The sequence below is a fragment of the Lolium perenne genome, chromosome 3 (genome assembly GCF_019359855.2).
Source record: "Lolium perenne isolate Kyuss_39 chromosome 3, Kyuss_2.0, whole genome shotgun sequence".
Classification (NCBI taxonomy): domain Eukaryota; kingdom Viridiplantae; phylum Streptophyta; class Magnoliopsida; order Poales; family Poaceae; genus Lolium; species Lolium perenne.
Window position 1 is genome coordinate 31,342,423 of NC_067246.2, and position 25,732 is coordinate 31,368,154.

The 25,732-nt window shown below is 47.9% G+C and overlaps 1 protein-coding gene across 1 annotated transcript; it reads left to right on the top strand.

Annotated features, from left to right (window-relative positions):
• Nucleotides 1-21,555: 21,555 nt before the first annotated feature.
• LOC127340826 (beta-1,2-xylosyltransferase XYXT1-like) lies at nucleotides 21,556-24,846 on the top strand. Its single transcript, XM_051366579.2, has 6 exons — nucleotides 21,556-21,839; nucleotides 21,944-22,021; nucleotides 22,130-22,246; nucleotides 22,399-22,539; nucleotides 22,655-22,864; nucleotides 23,389-24,846. Exons 1-6 carry the CDS (start codon nucleotides 21,659-21,661, stop codon nucleotides 24,579-24,581), a joined length of 1,920 nt encoding a protein of 639 aa, XP_051222539.1. The 5' UTR covers nucleotides 21,556-21,658; the 3' UTR covers nucleotides 24,582-24,846.
• Nucleotides 24,847-25,732: the final 886 nt, after the last annotated feature.

Sequence of the window (25,732 nt, forward strand, 5' to 3'; positions counted from 1 at the left end):
GAAGAAGACCAAGAGCTTGTAATGATGGTAGAAGTTCCTTGGATGCAAGCCTACATATCGTATATCCTTCGGAAAGAAATACCTGCCGATCCAGTTGTGGCAAGGCGAATTATTCGACGATCCAAAGCTTTCACAGTGGTCAAAGGGGAGTTATACAAGCGAAGTATTTCAGGCGTCTTGCAAAGGTGCGTCACACCCGAAGAAGGAAGGATAATCCTAAAAGATGTGCATGAAGGAATATGTGGTCACCACGCGAGCAGCCGAGCTATTGCAGCCAAGGTTTTTCGGGCAGGATTTTACTGGTTGACAGCAATCGAGGATGCAAAAGAGATAGTAAGAACCTGCGACGCGTGCCAGAGATTCGCCGCAAAACCTCACTTTCCGGCAGCAGAGCTGATGCCAATACCATTGTCGTGGCCCTTTGCCCAATGGGGACTCGATATGGTGGGAAAATTACATAAAGCTTCGCCAGGAGGATACGAGTACATGTTGGTTGCTGTCGATAAGTTCACCAAGTGGATAGAAGCAAAGCCGATAAATTCACCAGATGGAGAATCAGCAGTCAAATTCGTAAAGGGCATCGTTTTCCGGTTTGGGGTACCTCACAGCATCGTCACAGACAATGGCAGTAACTTTACGTCCAAAGAATTCAAGGAGTACTGCGCAGAAGTAGGCATTAAATTGCACTTTGCGTCAGTTGGGCACCCGCAAACCAATGGCCAAGTCGAGAAAGCAAATGGCATCATCTGCAACGGTATCAAAAAGCGCTTGCTAGGACCGCTTGAAAAAGCTCGACATACCTGGCCAGAAGAACTGCCGAGTGTTTTGTGGAGCATCCGAACAACACCAAATACGGCGACACAAGAAACTCTGTTTTTCCTCGTCCACGGAGCCGAAGCAGTACTACCAATTGAGATAGAGCATGATTCTCCAAGAGTGACAGAGTATGACGAGGAAACTTCAAGAAAGGCTTTGGAGGACGATGTAGATGCACTGGATGAAGCTCGAGATGAAGTACTTTCACGAGTCACCAAATACCAGCAGGACCTCAAAAACTACCACAGTCGACGGTTGAGGCCAAGATCTTTCCAGGTCGGAGATTTGGTCTTACGGTTAAATCAAAAAAGTACTGAAAAGCTCGAGTCGCCATGGCTAGGCCCTTGCATCGTCACAGAAGTAATTGAAGGAGGTGCATACAGGATCAAGGACAAGAAGACAGGGGCTCCCGAGAAAAACCCCTGGAACGTGGCGCAGCTCAGGCGGTTCTACGCTTAGAGTCGAAATATAGTCCCCTTTTGTAAGAATACAATGTACTGAAACGCCCGTGAGTTTTCAGACGCACTCTTTTCCTTTTCGGGGCACCGAGTGGGGCCGGAAAGGTTTTTAATGAGGCGGGCTCGCGGTGCTGCAATATAATAAAGATAGTGGAGATATACTTCTTATTCTTCGACACGCTCGGGGGCTCAACGCCTTCAAGTTACAAAATACACACAATATAGATAAATTAGACTTACCGAAATATTTCGCCTTGGTACAAGAATACCTCGCCAAATAGAACATTGGGAGCTAACACCTATAAATATAGTGTACTCGTCAAAATTTTAATGCTTTGGTCTGAAAACCTCGCAACAAAAATATAGAACGTCACTACCAAGACACTCAGGGGCTTGCACCCATCGACAGCAAAATATATATATCTCCTTGCAACAAAAGAAAAATCTTCGGGATAACAAAACAATATAAACTCCAGCCAAAGGCTCGGGGGCTTGACGATCAAAAATAGAAACAATACATATTTTCAGAGTTGACAGCTTTACAATATAGATCATGTTTACAAATACACAAAGACATATCAATGGTGAAACTGCAGCAAGAAAAAGGAGAAAACCCTCAATGGATACCTAGCACATGGTCTATGGTTATTCGCTCATTGGAAGGACGAGTACTATGCTCGGCATAGCTACCCTTCACAAAGAACTCAGCATCCATCCGAAGAAGTTCATCCATCATATCTTCAGCTACAGGAGTCACCAGATCATCAATCTTGCCCATGTTTCTCTTTTTCTTTGACATCTTGGCCAGGCACGTGGGAACAATTTGATTCATGGGCAATTTTGGATAGCAAATCTTTATCATCATCATAGCAAATCTTGCACCAGCAGAGAGTTGAGCCCGCACAAAGCCATGGATTCGAGGAGCATCTCGAAATTTTTCCATTAAAGCAGGAAGAGTTTCTGGCATCTTGTTGCGAGGGAACATGGTTCCATAAACTAAAAATAAAGTCTTCGTACAGAAGTCAAGGAAGTCACGGACCTGAGCCGCGCGATCTTGGAATCTGACAATTTGGCGGGTACGCTCAGGAGTAACCCAAAAGTTAGAACCATGTTGTGCAGCCAGTCTGAGCAGAACATTGGCTCGAGCTTCAACACGTTGATCTTCGGCAGCAGTATCCAAAAATGAGCCTGGTACAGCAAACAAATTGTCAAGGAAGGAAAAATAGCAAAAACAACATCCAGCATGGTTATGAACAGGAAACATACCTGTCATGTCCAGGCTAGCGTCAGTCATTAGCTGTAGCATATAATTTTCTCGAGAAGAAGCTTCGGTAGCCTCAGCAACAGCAGCATCCTTTGCAGCAATGGCTTCTTTTGCCTGTTGAAGAGCAATTTTTTCTCTCTCGTATGCTTGTCGAGATTGTTCCATCATCGCAAGAGTTTGTTTCTTCATGGATTGGAGTTGTTGGCGCAGTTCTTGCAAATCTTGCGACAATTGTTTGCTTGAAGAACCTTCGATGAGATTATCATCGACTAGTGTCTTCTTCGAGATGGAGGAAGCAGGAGAAGTATCGGCAGGATGAGGATTGGCAGAGTAGTTATCAAATATCAACTGGAAAAGAAAATTCCAATATCAAATGGTTGCACAAGACAGAATTCCATTGATCTTCAGGAAATTTACACGGATATTACAGCAGGAGTTCTTCAAAAGGACTACTAAGGTAATTGTCGCCAAAGCTAATATGGCGACAATAGCTAAAGAAACGGAAAAAATAAAAAGAAGGGGCATTCAACTAGACCTCCGGCTTTGATGAGCTAGGAGTTGAAGATGGCTTGATTCCGAGATAGGCCAGGATTTTCTTCGTGTTGGGCTTTGCCGCCTTGATCAGCGATCGCCATTTTGTTTGCTCTATCTGTTCTGTGTCGCCTACTTTCGCTTGATCGATAGTTTGTTGGCTATCAGCGACCAAGGCAACAGTGTTTTCAATAGCAATCTTCATGTTCTCTTGGCGCATCTTCAGTCCAAGATCCTCTGGTGGATTGAAGTCCTTGGCAAGAGCAAGGAAAGTCTTGGGTTCCGCTTTCTTCGGGAAGAAGTAGGGGAACAGCCGCAACAATCCTGAGTCAGCATGTCCAATGCCTTCGCGAGCTTCGGTTCCATGAAACTCAAGGATAGAGAGTGCGTCAAGAAGAGGATCGTTGTCGGGATCTTCAAGCCCAAATTCTTGGTTTGTTTTACCTGTCGCAGAAAGTATATGTTGGTCGACAGTAAGTAAAGAAAAGCAAGTCTAAGAAAAATAGAGTGGATCGACAAACTTACCGACAAAGCGCTGATTCTGCGTGTTCAAGCGCTTGATGATCGCCTTTTCACGAGTAGCCTGTGCGGCTTTGTGCTCGTTCAAAGCAGTTTCGGCATCATCAAGTCTTTTTTGCAGATCTTCGACACCAGCAGCTTTTGCCTTGGCCTTATCAGCCTCCGCTTTAGCTTTGCTAGCATCAAATTCAGCCTTCTTGCGAGCCGCTTCACTTTGCTCTAATTTCTGAGCAAGCGTGTCGACAAGCTTGTTGGCCTCCGCAAGTTTTTCTGCCAAAATAGTTAAGAATCGTCAAAAGTGTGACAAAACAGGAGCAAGAAGTTATAAATAAAGGGCCAGCAAAGAATTATTACCTTCAGTCTTGCTGGCATACTCACGGTACCCAATTAATTGGGCACCGATGCGAACAAGCTCTTTGATCATAGGCTGTTAAAGAAGGACAAAGAAAGAAAATGTCGATATGGGAAAAGTATGATGGCATAAAGAAGCAAACAGAGGAAATATAGACAGTGACAAAAAAAATTAAGAACTTACATCATCCAAGAGAGGGCTAGAGGAGCTACCCAATTGGAGGGTAGGCTCCGGGATGGTTTCAACCCTTGTCCTTTTTGGTGAAGGGACAAGAGGGCTTGAAGGAGGAGTAGGAGCGCCGACGTTTTGTTGAGGAGGCGAGGATTCCTCTCCTTCGACTGGCGTCTCCAAAACAACCAGAGTATGTGACGTACTCGTTCGAGCAGCCACATCAAGCTGGTACTTCTTCCTCATCATCACTGCGATTAAATGTCGGCAGTATAAAAAGCAAGATAGACAAAAAATCTTCGAGTACAAAAATAAAGGGAAATAAAAGGTGACTTACAAGCTGATGAGGGACTCAAGGTATGGATCGTAAGCTGCCTTCTGGCGTGAAGGAGCAACTTCTTCGGCTTTGGAGGTGCCGGAATCTTCGACATCATCCCTTTTCCTTTTGTTCCTTGGAGAAACAGCAGGAGGAGGAGATTGTGCCGATGCGGTGCCTTCAGAAGATCCCGTAGATTTTTGAGAATCTACGGGTTCATTCACAAAAGAGGGGGCATCTTGGTTGTCGTCGGTGACAACGGCCCTTTCCTCGACTTCTCCACCTTCAGGAAGGGGAGGAAGCGAGAAAAGATTTGGATGGTTCTATATAAAAAAACAGGGGAAGATGTCAAAGAAAGGGGATAAAAAAAAGATAGCAAGGCAATAACAAATCAATCGACAAAGTTTACCTTGGGAAGCGCATTGGTAGCGCTGTACGGTTTTACACGACAAGAAGAAGGGACAAGATCTTTTTTGCTGAGGGAGGAGATTTTTCGGACAAGCTTTTCTAAGTCCTTGACCTCTAAATCCGCCGACAACCGATCTACGTCCTTGTCGCCAGCGTACTTCCAGAGAGGGTATTTGCGAGCTTGAAGAGGCTGCACCCTGGTTCTAAGAAAATACGCTGTGATCTGAATACCTGATAGCTCCTTGCCACGAGTATTTTGCAACTCATGGATACGAGTCATCAGGGCCTCTGTCGACATTTTTTCTTCTTCGGTAGCCTCTGCATCCCAGGAGCGGCGGCGAAGAATTTTCTCGGCACCATCGAAGGGAGGGATGTTGTCTTCAGCACATCCATGGTTCTCTTCCTGAATGTACAACCACTTCTTGCGCCACCCTTGAACCGAGTCAGGGAGTTTGACGTCGAAGTAGTCGACCGTGGGGCGAACAGAAATAACAACGCCGCCTATATTATAGGCGACATTGGGAGAGCCATTACGGCGGCAAAATAAAATACGCTTCCATAGCGCCCAGTTAGGCTGGACGCCAAGGAAGGCCTCGCAGAGGGTGATGGAAATGGAGATATGGAGGATAGAATTGGGCGTGAGGTGGTGAAGTTGCAGACCATAAACAAAAAGCAGTCCGCGGAGGAAAGGATGAATGGGGGTGGAAAGACCGCGGATGAGATGGTCGATGAAACTTACCCGATACCCCATTGGAGGGGTTGGGTAGCTTTCTTCACTAGGGAAGCACAGCGCCTTCGGCTTCTTGCTGATCCCCAGCTTCTTCAAGAGATTGATGTCCTGGGTGGAAATTTTGGACCTTTCCCACTCCGCGCTTCCCAGATCTACGGCAGGCATTGACGACTCCGGCGTGCTGTGTTTGATCAACCGACGAGGTGGCATCAACAATGGCGCGGGAATGCAGCTTGGAGAGGATGAGCTCAGGGAGTTGTGGAGCGCAGGAGGAAGTTTTGCAGAGGAAAGCAGGGGAACGGCGCGAGCGGAAGTTCTCAAGGAAGAAGGGGATCTTATATAGAGGTGCGGTGAAGCGGCGGACCGTTGGATGAAAAATATGTGCGGCAGATGATAACCACGTGGAAACAGGGGTAAAAAAGTATTTTACATTGGAGAAGTTACGGTACGTGTGCCAGGAAAAGCGGAGGACGTGTGTCCCCCACCTGCACGACGTGTCAAGATAATGGATAATTTGGGCCCGCAAGGCAGCGGGAGAAAACTTCTCGAGATTTTCGGACTCGCAATCGTGGCTATCGTCAGCAATAACGTCACCTTGGCAGAAGGAAAAATTCGCCTCAACAGCTTCATAAAAAGGCGGTATGGAAAATATTGATGAGCCTTTGATCAAATGCAAGTTTTTGATCAAATGCTCGGGGGCTACTTTGAAAAAATGAAAAGATCAAGAAAGACAAAATAGAAATGGCGTGAGCCTATGATCAAATACAAATATTTGCTCATAGCCTCGGGGGCTACTCCCATCGGGAGCGCTGTTCGCGCACCCGAGAAATTGTAAAACTTTGGGAGAGAAAGAAAATATAGCGGCATAAGACGTGGAACCTACAGCCAAGCACAAGTCCTTGGTTGTAGCCTTGGGGGCTACTCCCATCGGGAACGCTGTTCGCGTGCCCGATGAAATTATAAAAAAGAAAGAAAGAACGAGAAGAAGAAAGATCGAAGAGCAAAACAGTATATTTTGAGTTATAAATAACTCTGCATATACTCCCATCGGGAGAGCAATATAAGTCATCTTTGACTCAATAAAATGTGCCATTCCAACAGCCGAATAAGCACTCGACAATATATTCTCAGAACGCCAAAGTTGCGATCAATTTCTGAATGCCGCAAAACTTTGCGAAGGTAAGACCCCAGATCCGTTCTGTGAGGCGTGGCGCCGTCTCTGACGTCGGTTTGCTACTTTTATCCGTATCAACAGATACGAAGAAAAATTCTAACGGACGCGTTAGGTACCCGATAAATATGACTGGGACTCGACAGAATGGTAAGACCTTAAGCGGCACCTGTCGAAGTTTACACCAGTATCCCAAGAACATGTCCAGGGACGTGATCTTGAAGTAGGTTTTTGCGGATTGCCACTAGAGCAGTTAACTAGTACCTGATCCGTCAGATGAACTAGCCCCAACTACCATTATCCCTGTACAATATAGAAATTTATGTGAAGAAATATAAAAAAGTTTTAAGTTGTCGAGTAAAAATAAACAGTCGAGATTTTCCCTGACTCTACGATTCAAGCAAAATCTCGGGGGCTACTGACATAGGCATCCCAAATGGGACTGCCGAAGATAGTACCCGGAGTTTACTGAAGGCCCACTACCCGAAGAATAAGAAGATTCGGAAGCCCAAGATATTATTAAGGAAAGCTAGAGTTGTAATAGGAAGCATTATTTGTAATCTTGCGGGATGAGTTAGAAACCCTCCCGGACTCTGTAACTTGTACAATACGAATCCCTCGGCTCCGCCTCCTATATAAGGGGGAGTCGAGGGACAAAGAAATCATCGAATCATTGTCTCTCAAACCCTAGTTTTCATAATCGTCGAGTACTTTTCGGCTGAAACCTTCGAGATCTACTTGCCCTCTACTTCCAACTAAACCCTAATCTACAACCCGTAGGCATTGACAAGTTAATACCTTGTCACAAGAGGAGGTAAAGAATACTTATAAGCCTTAACAACTGAGTTGTCAATTCAGCTGCACCTGGAAAAGCACTAGTAACAGGGGTGATGTGAAAGCAACAGTAATATGAGAGCAATAGTAATAAGAATACAAATAGCGGTAGCAAGAATACGAGGCAATGGCACCAGAAAATAGTTGATACTACTTCCAATGACATATAGAACGAGTGTATGATGATGAGAGATGGACCGGGGTTCCCAGCGATCTACACTAGTGGTAACTCTCCAATAACAAGTGACAAGTGTTGGGTGAACAAATTACAGTTGGGCAATTGATAGGATTGAAAGCATTAAGACAGAACATCAAGATTATTAATCATGTAGGCATGTTTTCCATATATAGTCATACGTGCTCGCAATGAGAAACTTGTACAACATCTTTTGTCCTACCAAATAGGTGGCAGCCGGGCCTCAAGGGAATCTACTGGCTATTAAGGTACTTCTTTTAATAGAGCACCGGAGCAAAGCATTAACACTTGGTGAAAACATGTGATCCTCATATCACAGCCTTCCCCTCCGGTTGTCCCAATTTCTGTCACTTTGGGGCCTCGGGTTCCGGACAGCAATATGTGCAAACAAATTGTAGATACAATCTAAGCAATAATTATAGAGCTTAAATCTAAAATCATGCCACTCGGGCCCTAGTGATAAGCATTAAGCATAACAAGATTGCAGCAACAATAACTTCACAAACTTTATAGATAGACTAATCATAATGAATCATCCATCGGATCCCAACAAACACAACACCGATTACATCAGATGGATCTCAATCATGTAAGGCAGCTCATGAGATCATTGTATTGAAGTACATGGGATAGAGAGTACCAACTAGCTACTGCTAGAACCCGTAGTCCATGGGGGAACTACTCACGGAGCATGATGGAGGCGGTGGCATCGATGGAGATGGCTTCCGGGGACACTTCCCCATCCCGGCGGCGTGCCGGAACAGAGATTCTGTCCCCCAAATTGGAATTTCGCGATGGCGGCGGCGCCCCTGGAGTCTTTCTGGAGTTTCGTCAATCCTTATCGCGTTTTTAGGTCGAAAGGGGTCTTATAGGCGAAGAGGCGGCGCAGGGAGGTGCCTGGGGCCTCCTCACCATAGGCTGGCGCGGCCAGGCCTGGGGCCGCGCCGCCTTATGGTGTGGTGGCCCCCTGGCCCGCCTCCGACTCTCCTTCGATGTTCTGGGGTCTTCCGGGAAAAATAAGATACTGGGTCTTTGTTTCATCGAATTCCAAGAATATTGCCCGAACAGCCTTTCTGGAACCAAAAACAACAGAAAACAGGAAATGGCACTGTGGCATCTTGTTAATAGGTTAGTTCCGGAAAACGCATAAAAACATTATAAAGTGTGAGCAAAACATGTAGGTATTGTCATAAAACAAGCATGAAACATCAGAAATTATAGATACGTTGGAGACGTATCAATGCGGGCGCAGACGTTGAGGTACTTGAACGTCTGTCCGTCGGTGTCGTCGTTGAACATGTCGAACGCACGGTGCATCTGCAAAGACAGACCGACAAATCAAAATGAAACCTCGGCGATCCAGGATCAACAAACGGCACAACGAGTGAGCTCACCTTTTGCTCGAAGTCGGCGCCGCTCACCGGGCGAGCATCCATCTCCTCCTGTATGCCGTGTCACTTGCTGCACGTCGCCTGCATGATCCCCCAATGGGTTCCCATGGCCTTGTCGCCGCGTATCATCACCGTCTTGTTGAAGTAGGATTGACGATCTTGCGTTCGTCGAAGGCCAACTTGACCCGCTGCCAATACGTCACATAGTTTTGATTGGCGCTAGTAATGTCGTTCATGGAAACGGTCTTCCAAGCTTTGGCGAGGCACTCCTCTTCTTTGCCCGTCCATTTGATCCGCGGCTCGGTCGGTGTCGAGTTCTTCTTCCTTTTCTTCCTCCCTCTCGATGTCGCCTTGGGATCAGGCGCGTCCTCCTCCTCCTCGACATCGGCATGCTCTTCTTATTCTTCCTCGACGTCTTGGGTGTCGTCTCCGAACTCACCGTGTTCTGATCGTACGTCACCCCACGACAAGACGGCTTCTGTCGCTCTTGCCTCCTCTTTTGTGAAGAAACCCGGGCTCGACGTGGCGGCAATTGAGCCCGACATGATCATCTCGTGCATCACGCCGTCGTTCAGCGGCGGCATCCCGGGGTTGGTGAAGGAGAGCGGCCCTCGACGCAGGGCAGGCGAGATGCCCTCGTGCATCATACCGTCGTACTCCAGCGGCGACGGCGTAAACCTCGACATGCCAGCGACATAGCTGTCGTGGAACATGGTCGGTGACACCGGCGAGAAGGTCGAAGGAGAGCCGATCTACCTACGGTTGGCCATGGATCGGGGAATTGGCCGACGCGCGGCTGGACCATGTTCATGGGCATGGAGACCAGCCTCGCCTGTTCATCCGCCGCCGCCGCCCTCTTCGCCGTGAGCTTGTTCTCCCTCCCCGTCCTATCGTGAGTTTCGGTCTGCCGCCGCTTTACATTCGTCGCTCACCTTGCGTTGGTCCAACCCGACGGCCTCTCTTTTGGCGCATGCGGCTTCCTCGCCTTCGGCGCGCCATCGGCGGCGATCTTCTTCGGTGGCATGGTGGTGGAAGGGAAGATGAGGAGCTGCAACTATGGGGGAATAGCGGTAGCTCTTCCGAAATTCGGCGGGGGAAATGGGTATATGCGGCGCATTTTGGAGGAAAGCAAAATAAATAGAGGGAACTACCCTTTCTGTGGCCGACACCGCGGGCCCGTTCGACGTTTGCGCGTTTTTGTTTGGTCCGGAGTCCCCGATCGCGCATCGGGAGGCTGGGGATGGCCTGGGGCTCTCTAAATGGATTAAGGGTCTATTCCGAGGAAGCGAGGACCGGAGACGCGATTGGGCCGAATAACACCGTCCGGATGAGAAAAAAAAGCTACCGAAGGCCTCTCCTGCTGGAGGTGCTACCTTGTGAAGAAATATGGGCATGCGGAATTTCCCAGATTTACCAGCACCTAAAATAAAACTGGAAGTGAGACGCGTCTGATTTCCTCTCCGTCCAAGCTGACGCCTGGCGCCGGCCTTTGTTTAACCGCTGCATGGGCATGGCCGCATGGGTGTTGCGTAAACAACATGAACCGGCCTTTGTTTAACCGCTGCATGGGCATGGGTGTTGCGTAAACCTCAATCCAGGCGACGTGCAGGAAAACAAGGCCCGCTGCTTGTGCCGTGCGGTGGACGGACACGGACCCATGTCGGGAGAGGGTCCAAAACGGACCCGCAAATTAAGCACGGACCACTGCAGGACTGGGAGCTTTCGTGTCTCACCCAAACGCCAAACTGATCCCGTGAAGCATCGCCGGGAGCGACGGCTTTGCCAGTGAGTCACGCGATAAACGCTGCAGATCGACCTCGGTGCACGCGGCAACGGACGGGTCGTACGTGCCAGGTTTCAGATGATCACCGTACGTAATAAAACGGTAAAAACACGTTGCAGCTAGTAATCGACATCTACGGCCTGATGCAAGACAGGGAGGGAACAAATTGCAAAAGCCACCACAATAGCGCAAGATTTTTTTAAAAAAATTCCACCACTGATGCTTCAGTTTTGCCGTGTTAACGTATTTTCTGACAGGTGGACCCACAAATATCAAGTTGACGTGGCACGACTGTGGTGGTTAGCTTAGTTAGAAATGTTACAAACTATTTCTTTTTTTATATATCCTTCTCTCTCAATAAAAAGTACAATCGAACAGGGGAGAGAGTAGTGGCCTTTTTTTTTTAGACTAGTAGTGGCCTTCTTTTGCCTCCATTTGTGCCGTCGTGCTCCTCGATGTGCCGCCATTCAGCCGGTCGGCTACGCCCACTCCGGATTCACCGTACTTCACAATGGTATGCGGTCGGGAGTTGTGGAAGGTGGTGCGTGGTGGGTGGCGATGGACGAGGGCATGGAAGGTGCCAAGCATGTCGAAAGCGGTGAGCGGTGGGAGGGAGAGGGTAGATTGCACTGGAGGAGCGGGCTTGCGATGGGCTCGTTGAGGATGGGTGGCTCCTGGGAGCTTCTCGGTGGATGCCAATGAGAGACGAGGAGGAGAGAACGTGCTAAAATTTACAAAAAAAATCACCTGTCAGTTAGAAGATCTATCTAATTTTTGTCCTCCATGACCATGACCATCACCATTCTGCCACGTAAGACTAAATGTTGGCTCCAACGCCAGATTTCATGTCAACGCTGCTAATAGGTAGTGTAAGTGCACGTTGCAAACATCCGGTTCAATGTCGGCAGATCTTTACGAATCTGAGAACATTAGGGTGAATTTTTTGAACTTCTCACACAATTAGGATGGTTTTTTGCAATATACTCCCAGAGATAGCTAGCACACGGGCACTAACAAGGTACAGGGTGTGGGTGAAGTAAGAGCAAGTACAATAAGCCTTAGTCAGCAGGCTATAAGAATTTAAATATAATATTTATGCTTAGTTAGAGGGAGAGAAGAGGAGCGGGCTCTCATGCAAGAGCCAGCTCTAGCACGTGCTTTTAGGCACTTTGTGAAAGTAAAATGTGGACATGTATTGATAAACTGGTACATTTCTATAGCTAACTATTATACATGTTAGCTATATGCTGGCTACATATAACATGGAGGTTATTGCACCACAAGTACAAGAAATTGCACTCTATGTGCATTTTCATACAAAATCTTGCAAAACGTGTTCAGGTGGTATAAGAACTTGTCCTGGATGTGCACCGTTGGTACAAGTGTTGTCTGGAGCTGCCACGCGTCCCTGGTCCACCGTCAAAGCATTTTTGCAGAGAAGTCCTCATAGAAATTGAGATTTCGCGCGCGACCAGAAGCTCTGTTCCCCTCTCCTCTCCTCTCGAACCCTATCTGCGGCGAAATCGGCTGCTGATGCATGGCGGACCAAGGGGAGGGGAGCATGGAGAGCACCGCCGGTCGTTGCCACCAGGGTTTGCCCATCGCGGAGGGCCGCGGTGAAGGGGCAAGCCCGTGGCCACATCACGTGCTCCTGCTCGTTAACATCGTCTACGACATGCGACGGCGGAGGAAGGCCATGGCAGTACCGCGGAGGAGAGGGCGGCGACATAGAGGAGGGCTGCGGAGGAGAGGCGATGGAGGTACGAGAAGTTGTACCAGAATTACATGCTGTTGTACTGCTGCCTAGCATCGGAGGAGGAGAGGGCGGCCATGGCAGAGCCCAATGGCTGGCGACCGCCAATCCCAAGCAATGTCAGCTTGGGGGAGCAGATTCGCGTCACGGAGGCTTAGGTGGACAGCAATTGCAGCTCCCCCGCCACCACCCCCAACAAATTGAACGAGGAAGACATGTGCATCAGGAAGGAGGGATATCCGTGGGCGACGATCACAGGTGAATACTTCTGGAAGAATGGCGATGGTTGGGCAATGGAGTCGTCGACAGCAGGAGGATCATCTTCTCCTTCTACGCTGGTGAGTGTTAACATGTCATTTCATTGCCGTGTTTAGTGGAATTCACTTAAGCTAGGACTGAGTTGGTTTGTGTTTGTTCTTAGAAGCAGAAGAAGAAATTGTAAGAGGAGAATTCATTGCTGCTGATGAAGCTAAAGGGGGTGGAGCTAGAGCTAGAGATGAGGAAGGCAGAGAACAAGAAAATACAGAAGAAACATAGGCAGGAGCTTAGAAGCAGGGATTGGAGGGAATGTGTAATGTTGTGCATGTTTTCTGTTTGTTTAGTGCTTGTTGCTATGATCACTGTGAGGTAGAATGGGGAAATGTAGGTGGTAACCATGCTTGTTTAGATCAAAACCATGCTTGTAACCAACTATGTTTATGGAATAAATATGAATTTCTTCAGTACTTGCTTTGCATTGAGGCATTGGTATACTTGCTTTGCATCCATTCATTGGTAATAGAGGAAGAGAAATTGAAGGGTTCAAACATCATTTGAGTAGCAGTGATAGCATTCAAGTGTTTAAAAATTTAAATATGAAACATCATTCAGTTAGAACATTACAAATTCATCAATGAGGTGCAGTCTGACTAATTTGAATTTCTTCTGGATTGTCACTTGGAAATGCGTCATTCAAATCAGGCAACTTATTTCTGGGTTGCTCATCACCAAAAAGTAAGTAGTAGCTTGATCCTGGACCTGTGTTGTAACCTCTTCTTCTTGCATTTGATGCAGTTGCCACAGTTGGCTGTGATGAACTGACCCCCTCTGCCATAGTTGGCTCTTTTATTTCCCTTCCTTTTCCTATTCATGTTGCACTTGCTCTTCCTCCTCCTCTTCCTCTTGCACTTGCTCCTCCTCTGCTAGCTTCTCTTCCTCCTCCTCTTCCTCTTGCACTTGCATTTGCAGTAGTCAGCCTTGTAGGTGGTAGTTCCTCCCTTGCAGACACCACAAATGCACTTTCTTCAGGTAATGGTTATTACACTCTTGGTATAGGGAAATGAGCTGCAGCCTGTTGAAATGTTGATTGAAATATTGGTATAGGGAAACATTGATTCAAAAAACATTGATTGAAAAATTGGTAATGGATCATGGAGATACCTCTTGGCCCATTTGATGTACCAGTGTTCTCATTTGATGCATTGGATCATTTCTAGGGTCAGGAGTGATAGGCATTAAGTGTTTCATGACAGAAGGATCATCCACATCCTCGTCTTCCACAGTGGTAGCTCCATTTAGGTTATCCAATACCCACTTGGCATGTCCTTTTTTATTATGGTTGGGGTTTCCACACACAGAGCAGTGCATAGTCACACCTGCTTTTGTGATGAATTTGACTCCATGTTGCTCCTTCTCCTCTGGAGTTTTCCTTTTGTTATTCTTGGGCCTTCCCATGACCTTTGTGTAGATTGGAGGATGCACAGTTGCTACATTCATCTTTTCCCAATGAACCCTGGATCTAAGAGGAGTCAAATTGTATGCATAAGCTTTCTTGAATGTGTCTATGCTATAGCAGCTATGCACAAGCTTGTCTACTTGGAGCCTATCTGCTCTGCAACAAGCAATGACATGGTGACAAGGGATCCCTGTAAGTTGCCATCTCCTGTAATCACATTGCCTGCTGACCATGTCAACATTGTAGGTTTTCTCAAATTCATTTGATGTGACATGATACACACCATTTCCAGCATGTGATGCTCCTAGATTCTTTGCCCATTCTGTCATTTTATCATTTTTTTCCTTATCTTGGGGTAAATAGTACCAGGCGATGTATCTGCCTCTTTTTGCTTTCCCACATTTCTATGCATGATTTTGCTGAAAATCGTTTCCAACATTGATAGTACAGGAAACTCTCTAGCCTCAAAAATGTAGCTGTTAAAAACTTCAGAATGATTATCCAGAGGGATGTCACATTTTGGGAAATCATTGAAAAAAGCTTTAATCCATGTATTTGGGTGCAATTCCTCCACCCATGCCCAAGCTTCTTCACTATCCACTTTCATTTTCTCCATATTTCTTTCCCAAGTAGGAATATTTGTAGACCTTGCAACTGCCCATAGATCATTCTTCAGAGTTTGGCCTCTGTGTTTCTTGTGAAAATTCTGGTAAATGTGTCTCACACAATGCCTATGTTCTGAATCAGGGTATACTTTCTGAACTGCATTGATGAGGCCCTGTAAGATAGAAACAATGTTAATCAGAGAATATTCTTGTGAATATGGCAGGTCGACTGAAAAGTTAATTATATCTAGTATAGAGAATATTGTTTTCCCTTTTCTGCCTTGACATTACAGATCAAACTCATGGCATTGTCCAGAAGTGTTCAGCTTGTGTGCTCGTGCCATTGTGCTGCATCGTATAAATGGCATCCATCTACTGAACCAGAAATGCAAACAAAGATGGACAATCTATCCTGGAGGAGGAGCACTGGCTCTACTGGTGCATCTGGCTCTAGGGATGCCTCTCTGTCGAGAAGTGCTTCCATGGCTAGGGCAGACAAGCACATGCTAGTTTATCGTAGGAGAACCTTGGAAGAGAGGGAAGCTGCTGCTGCTAGGCGCAGGGAGGGGGGAGAAGCTGCAGCTAGACGCAGGGAGATGGAACAAGCAGCTGCTAGCTTGAAGCAGCTAGGTGAGTGCCCTAGGTACACACAGGTCATCCAACTTCCAAAAGACAGACCAAAACCTACTCCCAAAATGAGAAGGTACAATGTGTCACCAAATCTTGAAGAAAAGGTGAAAGATGGAGTTATGTTGTGCTAGCTGAAGAAGGGCACCAAGAAGATAAAAGAGGCACTGATTGGTAAAGGCAAGGACAAAGGCCTAGTTTATCATAGGAAAGGTTAAAGCATGTCATGTAGTTTGTTGCTCTTTCACTCATCTAGTTTGTCTGAATAAGAATGTAATGTAAGGGCTGAATAAGTAGGGTTGAATAGATAGTGACATACCTTCTGTCTGTCACTCATGATTGTGAAAGGACCAGTGTTTGTAATCCCTAAATCATCCCTTAGTGTTGTCAGGAACCATTCTCATGAGAGCTAGTGCACTCAACTTCTACTAGTCCCATTGCAATAGGATAGACGCAGTCATTTGGATCAATGCCAACTGCAGTCAACAAATTTCCTTTGTACCTTGTTTTAATGTGACATCCATCTATCCATATCAGAGGCCTGCAACCTTCCAAGAAACCCCTCTTGCATGCATCATATGACCAATATAATGTGGCCAGATGCTCTTTGGGAACATCATCTGCAGCTTCTTTAATTTGGTTGGTGCTTAGGAAAAATCTTGATCCGGGATTTAATCTCCTCAACTCTTTCCCATAGTCACATAACAGGGCAAACTGCTCATTTTCATCCCCATGGATTATGTTAAGTGTTGCCTTCCTTGCCCTTCCCAACTTAAATCTGTTTGGGCACATATAGAATTTCCTTTGAACTTTGGCTGCAAATGCTTTCAAGCCAAGTTTTTGGTTATCTATGAATTCATCAATGAAGATCTGAGTGAGGAAAGGAGCTGTTAGTGACTTCAACTACCAGTACCTCTCACAAGTGTGCTCACTGCAATGTTGTCTCACTACAATGGCTCCCTCCCTTTTCTCTTCTGAAACCTTGATCATCCAAGGATATCCTTCCTCACAATGAGCATCAAACCTAGTTGCTTCATTCCTTGGCTTCCTAATCTTCACTCTCTCAGTCACACCATAAGTTGTCCAAGCCTTCCTAAATTCAGCCATGCTAGAAAATAACATTCCTACTTTGAAGACAGGGGTTGCCATGTCAACTTCAGGATTGAATTCTTAGAACTTGTATTCCAGAAGTTTTTGCTGCTCATTTGTCAGTTTCAGATTTTCATGATCAAGACCAGCATCATCCTCACACTCAACAATGTATGTGCACTCATTGTGGTCATTAACATCTTTGTCAATGAATTCTACAAACAGATCATCATCACCATCTTCTGCATCATAATCACTGTCGTAGAATTCACTGTCAGTGTCACCATCATTCTCAATGAGACACAATCCATCTCTCATGTCACTCATAGGAACACACCAGTAGAACTTTGTTCTGTCTGTCATTTCATTCCCTCCTTGCTTAACAAAATCCTCTAGCCAAAGAAGTGAGAAAGTATCAGCGTTGCAATTGTCAAAGAAATCCACAGTCCCACCAATATACTACAAATGCTCCTTCAGACCACAGAAAAAACCCATTATGATCAAACTCAGCAGTAAATCTATCTGGATCATCTACAGAATTCAGGTCAAGTGTTAAAATTCAGTTAACAGTGAACTGTCAAAATTCAGTTAAAAATACAGTCTTCATATTCAGTTAACTTGTGCAGCTTAATTCGATTTCGACCTAAACTTCGTAAAACAAGATGGATTACTACTACATTGCTACAAACACAATACAAGCAATGGAATAGATGCATTCATTCGAGCTGAATCGACTTGTTCATCTGGAAAAATCGGAGCTTTTACGATCAAAATTTTCTGGAGCCAAACATGAACACCTACCATCTTGACCAAAACCTTCCCCAAACCTATCCCTAAGCACTACAACGAAGTTTTCGAATAATTTTGCGCAGCTAATCGTCCACACATAAGCTAGATCGGCCCCACGAAAATTCATGCCCGTGGAGGAGAAATGCAGAGAAGAAGAGGAGAAACAGAAAACGAGGACGACCACGAGATGTACCGTAGCGCGGAGGTTCCTCGCGCCACTCTTGCCGGCGAGGATAGCCCGCCATGTCCGCCGCCGCCGCCCACAGACTCACCTTCGTCGTCGCCACCCACGAAGAAGAGAAATGAAGGCAACGCCCTGTTCCGTGATTTCTGCGGTGGTTATACAGAGAGGGGCGAGGACCTGTTCGCAATTCTCCTATTTCTTCAACGGTGCAATGAAAACCCTCCTCTCCCGCCTGGAAACTGCCACGTGTCGCTACCACATTGAATTGTATGAGTTGTGCACGTCCAGGAGAAGTTCTTGTATGAATGGAACACACTTTGCAAAATTTTATATGGAAATGCACATAGAGTGAAGTTTTTGTACTTGTGGTGTAATAACCTCTATAACATGACATCTTTACGTACAGCCAAGCGCTAGCTGTATTATTGCACTTGCTGCAAGGAGATGCTCTCAGCAATGACAGATTCACATGGCCGTGCGTAACAGCAGTATGCTGGAGTATTCCGTAATTATTTAAGTGGGGATTATTAGGCGATTTACACAAAAATAACCCAAAAGTGAAAGAAAAGCACAGACTAACCCTCCGCGAAACTATTTCACCAATCTAACCCTTTTGTGTGGCGCCCCTCCCACGGGCGCCACACATGCCCATGTGGCTCCCCTCCTGCCGGCGCCACTGTCCCAGCCGATGTGGCCCCCTCGCCGCTGAGCTGGTGCGCCCATCCGACGTGGCAGCATGTGTGGCGCCCCTCCCAACGGCGCCACACATGCACTTGTAATCCCCCAAAACATACTGTGAGACAATTCCTCTGGGACTTAGCCATTTTGCGAGGCTCGATGTGTGGCGCCGATGCCACGGGCGCCACACTAGCATGTGTGGCGCCGATGCCACGGGCGCCACACATAGAGGCTCGCGAAAACGGCTAAGGACTTATCGTCCGGAGCCCCTGGATGTTTTCGACCCAATACTTGATATAAGTTGGCATGTGTGGCGCCGATGCCACGGGCGCCACACAAGCACTTGTGGCGCCAGTTTGAAGGGCGCCACACATTGACTTGTGTTAAAAACATGAAAAATCCTACCAAACTCCAACAGTTATGAGTACAACATTGGACACAACAAGTAGCAATTTCATGACATACACATATAACACTTCATAGGTCACATTGTAGCACGTAGATTCAAACAACAAGTAGCATTACACACCATGGTTCGAAATGACATAGGGTTCACAAATCGATACTTATGAATATAGAGTTCACAACAACACGTAGCACATCCTAGTAGCGTCCTCGACGTGCCGTCCTCGCGGGCTGCTTCCGGATGGCCATCCTCTTCGTCCGCTGCCGTGGCTGCTCCTGCTGCTCCTGCTCCTCCTCCTCCTCCTCCTCATCCTCCTCCTCCTCTGAAGAGAACGGCTCGTCGTTCCTCATCCTCGACAAAGCTGATCTCCGCCGCGGCCCCTCATCCTCCTCAGTGACAACCTTCTTTCCTCGGTTGACATAATCTTCCGGAGTGTACCGGTTTGGACCCTTGCCCCTTGGCTTCAACTGGTAAGCTGACCGTGGGGCTTGCTTCGAGGTACGCTTTGGAAGTATGGCTTGACTCAGAATTAGCTCGTCCTCAGGAATCTTCACAAACACGAACACATGAGATTACAAAGTTGAAATTAGGAAGAACATGTTTGACAGCAACAAAATAGTCCATACCTCCCGCTCTTCTGAAGAGGAAGATGTAGCGATTTCGGCTTCCCGGCAACCTAGCAAGCTGGCTAACCGCCGCATCTTTCGTGCAGTGTTCTGCGTCATCCCGTTCATGGTTACAAATCCACCACATCATAGTATCGTACATTCAAAGTTGGTTCATACACAGTGGCTCGCCCTGAATAGGTAGTCCAAGGATCATGGAAACATCCTGGAGAGTAGGGGCCATCTCGCCGGCCCTCAAGTGGAAGGTGTGAGTCTCCGGCCTCCACCGGTCGACAAGGGCGGTGAGTGCCGAGGGGTTCATGAGTGGCCCCCCACGGCTTACAAGGGATATGAACGGGAGAAGACCGGTAGGCCGGATGAACTCCGTGTACCTCTCGTCATACGGTATATCCGATGTGCCATGGTAACGAATCTTCAAAGGTTGAAGATCCGTTCCCTTCCCCGTCATATGAACAGCCCGGTGCACCCTGTCGTACTCTTCATCCAGAAGCCACACCATCCTACATGTATGAGCAACACATACAACATATTATGAGCCATTCATACCAAATATGAGCAACACATACATGAGAATATATCCAAATAAGCCATCACACATACATTCCTAACAAATATGAGTTATTCCATCAAGAATACTAGGCATATGTAACACATTTGAATGCATTTGCTAGGCAAATATTAGACATTTCAACACATACATACATAGAATTTGAACAAATCTAGGGTTCATATCCAAATCCACTAACATATCTAGGGTTCGTACACATACACATTCAACACATACATACCCATTTCAACACATACATAGCCATTTCGAACATCTTTGGTTCAAACACAACCAACATTTGAACACATGCATACATAGGATTTCAACACATACATGTAAAATTTCATATCTAGGGTTCCAACAAATCTTTGGTTCAAACACATATACTACAATGTAGATTCCACCAACATAAATTTCTACATATCCAAATCCAAGAAATCTACCAAATCTAGGGTTCATACCCAAATCTACCAAATCCACCAACACTATTGGATGAATCGGAGGGAATCGAAGGGGAATACCTTGAGGAATGGAGGAGGAAGGAGTTGGCCGGATAGATCTGATGATTCCTTGGTTGATTTGGTGGGGGGGGGGCGAAGGGGAGGCGTGCGGCGGCGGCGGTTGGGGAGGAGAAGGAGAGAGGAAGAGAAAGAAGAAAGAAGGGTCGGGCTGGGCGCGGGCGCGGGCGCCACACTTAAGTGGATGTGTGGCGCCCGTGGCATCGGCGCCACACATGCTAGTGTGGCGCCCGTGGCATCGGCGCCACACATCGAGCCTCGCAAAATGGCTAAGTCCCAGAGGAATTGTCTCACAGTATGTTTTGGGGGGATTACAAGTGCATGTGTGGCGCCGTTGGGAGGGGCGTCACACATGCTGCCATGTCGGATGGGCGCACCAGCTCAGCGGCGAGGGGGCCACGTCGGCTGGGTCAGTGGCGCCAGCAGGAGGGGAGCCACATGGGCATGTGTGGCGCCCGTGGGAGGGGCGCCACACAAAAGGGTTAGATTGGTGAAATAGTTTCGCCGGAGGGTTAGTCTGTACTTTTCTTTCACTTTTGGGTTATTTTTGTGTAAATCGCTGGATTATTAGCGCGTTGCTGTGGTAGCCTCCAACCGTAGTGACGCAGTTAAGCCGGCCAAGGGACAGATAGACAGATAGATCCATGGATCTTCAGGCTTCATCTCAGACGTCATCGCCCACGAGCGCATCGTCGGTGCTCGGTGCTCCGGATCTCGCTTCACTCCAATCAGTCGTCTATCAGTCAGGCGGCACACGTTCCCAGCAGTCGCCGGTAGTACTGGTCAGCGTCTCACCGATCTGTCCGTTGATCACGGGAAATTACCGGGTGAAAGCCACGAGTTGGGCAGGGATTAATGGAGATTGCCGCCACGCCGTCGGCAAAACGCGACCCATGTAGCCCGCACACTGTTTCTTCTTCCTTGGCTCTTCTCGCTTTCGCACGCTGCTCAGGTCGGAAGATTAGTTAAGTGTCTCACGAGTTAAGTAAACGCCACCACCTCCAGACGCTGCCAGTAAGCACGTGATCCTTCACTTAGCTTAGCTATAAACGCGCGGCGCCACTGCCTGCCCCCCTGTCCGTCCTGCTCACTCTCTCTCCCAGCACGACTCTTCCACACACGACACAGAGAGAGAGAGATAGAGAGAGAGGGGACACAGCCGCACAGCTTCTGAGGGAGGCGGCCATGGAGGGCGGCGGCAAGCTGGGGTACGGCCACCACCACCACGACACCGCCAAGCTGCTCAAGGCCGTCAGCCGCAACGTCGAGCCGCGCAACTTCGGCATCGGCCTCGTCGCCGGGTTCCTCATCGTCACCTGCGCTTACTTCTCCACCGCTAAGTTCGACGCCATCCACATCGCCCTCGGTAAAGCGCCTCGCATCACCCTCCTCCTTCCTCCCAGCTGCATTTGCTTCTTCCCCCTTCCGTTCTTGCAGCTCTAATTAATCCCCTTCGATGTATCTATGCAGTCAGCCCCGAAGCGAGGAACGCGGCCACCGGGATTGGCACGCCGGTCAGCGCCGCCCAAGCCTCCAGCCAGCGATTAGGTGCCCAATCCCTCCGTCCGTCCCCGGCGCCGACATTTCTTGCAGCAGCCGTCGCCTTTGACTGACAGCCAATCTGTTCTTCCTTTCTTGGTTCCCCTGACTCTTCAGGTTCAGATTCGCCTTCGCCGGACCTGGAGGACGCCTTGTCCAAGCAGGGGAGCAGGGCGGAGGTGCTGGACCAAGACGACGACACCGGCGGCAAGATTCTCCCTTCTCCGGAGACAGGTAAATAAACCAGCAGTATTCATTTCCAGATTCCGTACCGCTCTTGCTCTGGTTTCTTTCTACTGGCTCGCACGCAACGTCCAGGCTATCCGGCGATAAAGATTGCTGCTCATTATTTTTCTCCTCAATCCCTTTCCTCCTTTTCGCTTTAGATTCGGGTCAAAGTGCGTCGCTGGGGAACACGAGGAAGGACGACATTGCGAGGGAGGGTGCCGCCCCTTCCGGCGGCGGCGCCGCCGCTCTTCTCCCTCCATTGTCGTCCGAGGAACCAGCAAACGGCACGCGAGAACAAGGTGAGGAGTTAAATCAATAGGTCAATCACTTTGATTTGCTGCAAGATGACACTCTACTTTTCCCCTGTTTTACGGAGAGGGGAATCGCTAGATTCTAACAAGCTTTTCTTGTCAGGTGGTGTTGAGGATGAGGAGCTGCAGGTGCGGGATGCTATTGCCAATTCCACCAAGAAGAGCAGCAATGGCAGCTCGCCGGCCGTGTTTCAGTCCGACCCCGCAACCCTACCAGTTCCTCCCGTCCAGCAGAGTCCTCCGGCTCAGCAGCAGGAGACCGAGGTTCCTCCGGTCCAGCAGATTCCCCTCATTACAGAGCCCAACCACACAGGTACCCACTCGTCATCTAGTAATTCCTCCGACTCTTTCCATGGTAAATAAGACAGGAACGATTTTGTTTCCGTTTCCAGTCTCCGTCGCCAGGATTTCTAGATCAATTCTCCAACCACCTTTGGCTGGCTGTAGTTGCAAAATGTAGGTTGCATTTCGGGCACGCATTTTTCTTTTCTTTTTGCAGGTTTCTTTCTCCGCCCCAAACAATGCGCTTGCTATTCTGGACCACCCCTTTGCTTTTACCCCTTTGTAGTACATGATCTTCAGCTTTCTTGATAGGAGGGCAATGTGGCGTCGTCATTCCCATCCCCATAGCTGACGGATAGCCCCGATTTCTCTCTAGACCTCTCTTGTTGCTTTGATCATCATGTCGTCGGGGTCCTACGCGAGCAATGTTCTTGTCTCCGAGAAAAAGATTTTCTTTGGCTGATTGCTTTTATTTCTTTCTGCCCCAATCATTAACTCTGATCGATCATGGCTACCTAACTAACCAGCGACGTGTTTTTGATGTCTGAAATCAAGGTCCCGAGCAGTCGGCGTCGGCGCCTCCGCGGGAGTGGAAGCCGCTGTGCGACCTGGCGTCCAACCGGCGCATCGACTGGTGCGAGCTCGACGGCGACGTGCGCGTCCACGGCGCCCAGGGCACGGTCACCCTCGTCGGCGCCGCCAAGGCCGAGGAGTGGCGCGTCAAGCCCTACCCGCGCAAGGTCGACTCCAACGCCATGCGCTTCGTGCGCGAGATCACCGTGCGCTCCAGGCTGCCCGGCGGCGCCATCGGCCAAGAGGCGGCGGAGTGCTCAGAGCGGCGCGACGTGCCGGCGCTGGTCTTCTCGGACCGCGGGTACGTGGGCAACTACTTCCACGCCTACACGGACGTGATCCTGCCGCTGTTCCTCACCGCCAAGCAGTACGGCGGGGAGGTGCTGTTCCTGGTCTCCGACTTCCAGATGTGGTGGCTCGGCAAGTTCATGCCCGTCTTCAAGTCGCTCTCCAACTACGACCTCGTCGACCTCGCCGCCGACAACCGCACGCGCTGCTTCCGGCACGTGCAGGTCGGCCTCACATGCCACTCCGACTTCAGCATCGACCCGCGCCGCGCCCCCAACGGCTACTCCATGCTCGACTTCACCAAGTTTATGCGCACAACCTACAACCTCCCCCGCGACCTCGCCGTTCCCGCCAATGCCAACACCCGCCCCCGGCTCCTCATCATCGCCAGGGCACGCACGCGACGGTTCGTGAACGCCGACGAGATCGTCCGCGCGGCAAAGAAGGTCGGGTTCGAGGTGGTGGTCTCCGAGGGCACCCACGAGATCGCCCCGTTCGCGGAGGAAGCAAACAGCTGCGACGCCATGCTGGGCGTGCACGGCGCCGGGCTGACCAACATGGTGTTCCTGCCCACGCGCGGGGTGGTCATCCAGGTGGTGCCGCTCGGCGGGCTGGAGTTCGTCGCCGGCTACTTCCGCTCGCCGTCCAGGGACATGGGGCTGGAGTACTTCGAGTACCGGATCGCAAGGAACGAGAGCACGCTCACGGACCAGTACCCGCCGGACCACCCCATCTTCACCGACCCCGACGGCGTCAAGAGCAAGGGCTGGGACTCGCTCAAGGAGGCCTACCTCGACAAGCAGGACGTCCGGCTCGACATGCGCCGCTTCCGGCCGGTCCTCAAGAAGGCCATCGCGCACATCAGAGCAAACAAGCCGCTCCAGTGAATCCATCCAGCATATACCATTTTTTTCACTTTTCTTCTTCAGTTTTTATGATATATATACAGTATATGTAGATTCTATAAGCAAGTGTATGTAGCAGGTAGCAGATGAGATCGACCGACAAGAAATGTATGATAGGGCAGACATGGTGAAGTAGTGCCCAGTCGATCCATGGATAGATGATATGGTCAGAGATCTTAGATTATGGGTGGAAGGTTTATTCAGGGTGGCGCTCCTAATAATTCATTTCATTATTCTTTTGCAAATATGATACACCCTACCTCAAAAAAAAAGCAAATATGATACACCCTCTGCCCGAGTTCATAGGGCTAACCATATTTCTAGATTGCTAGCTTGGCAAACATAATATTAGTTGTACAACATAAAAATTATATCACTACAACGTAGAACATCTGAATTTTCTAAAGATGTATGTTTTGTATTATATATTTTGTATTATCATGGTCAAATTTATGACCTAGTACATGCAAACCTTATGAATCCGGACGGATGGAGTACTCCCAGATCCCGATTTACAGGTAATGTGTGTATCCCTAGATCTTTAATTTAACCGACGCAATATAAATTATAGCACACAAAATTATTTTTTTAGAAAGACCTTTTTAATGATATAATTTTTATGTTATAATTTTTTTAGATGGATAGATGAGATGATCAGATTAGCCGAAAAGTGTACAAGGTCTTAGATTATGGATGGAAGGTTTATTGCTCTCCTAGTAATTCATTTGATTATTCTTCTGCAAATAAGAAAACAAAATCTTGGTTGATTTATTGATAATGTGAATATATTTACGGTGTGACATGGTCAAATTTCAGTTGCAATTGCAACTTGCGTTGAGGACTAGCATGAATCACAAAGCAAATATAACGGTTTGATTTTTTTAGTTACACATAAAATAATAATTTTTTAATTACACTTAAGATATCTCAATTACAAATCTTAGTTGAAACTGAAAAAAAATCAGTTACAATTGAACTTATAACCCATATGAACTCATATGCACGAACCACGATGTAATTGAATGGTGTAGAACTTGACAAAGCACTAACGAAATATTGATATCTTTGCAACCATGTTAAGAAACAATCGAAACACTAACAGTATCCTATTGGGAGCGTCGGCACCTGCTTCC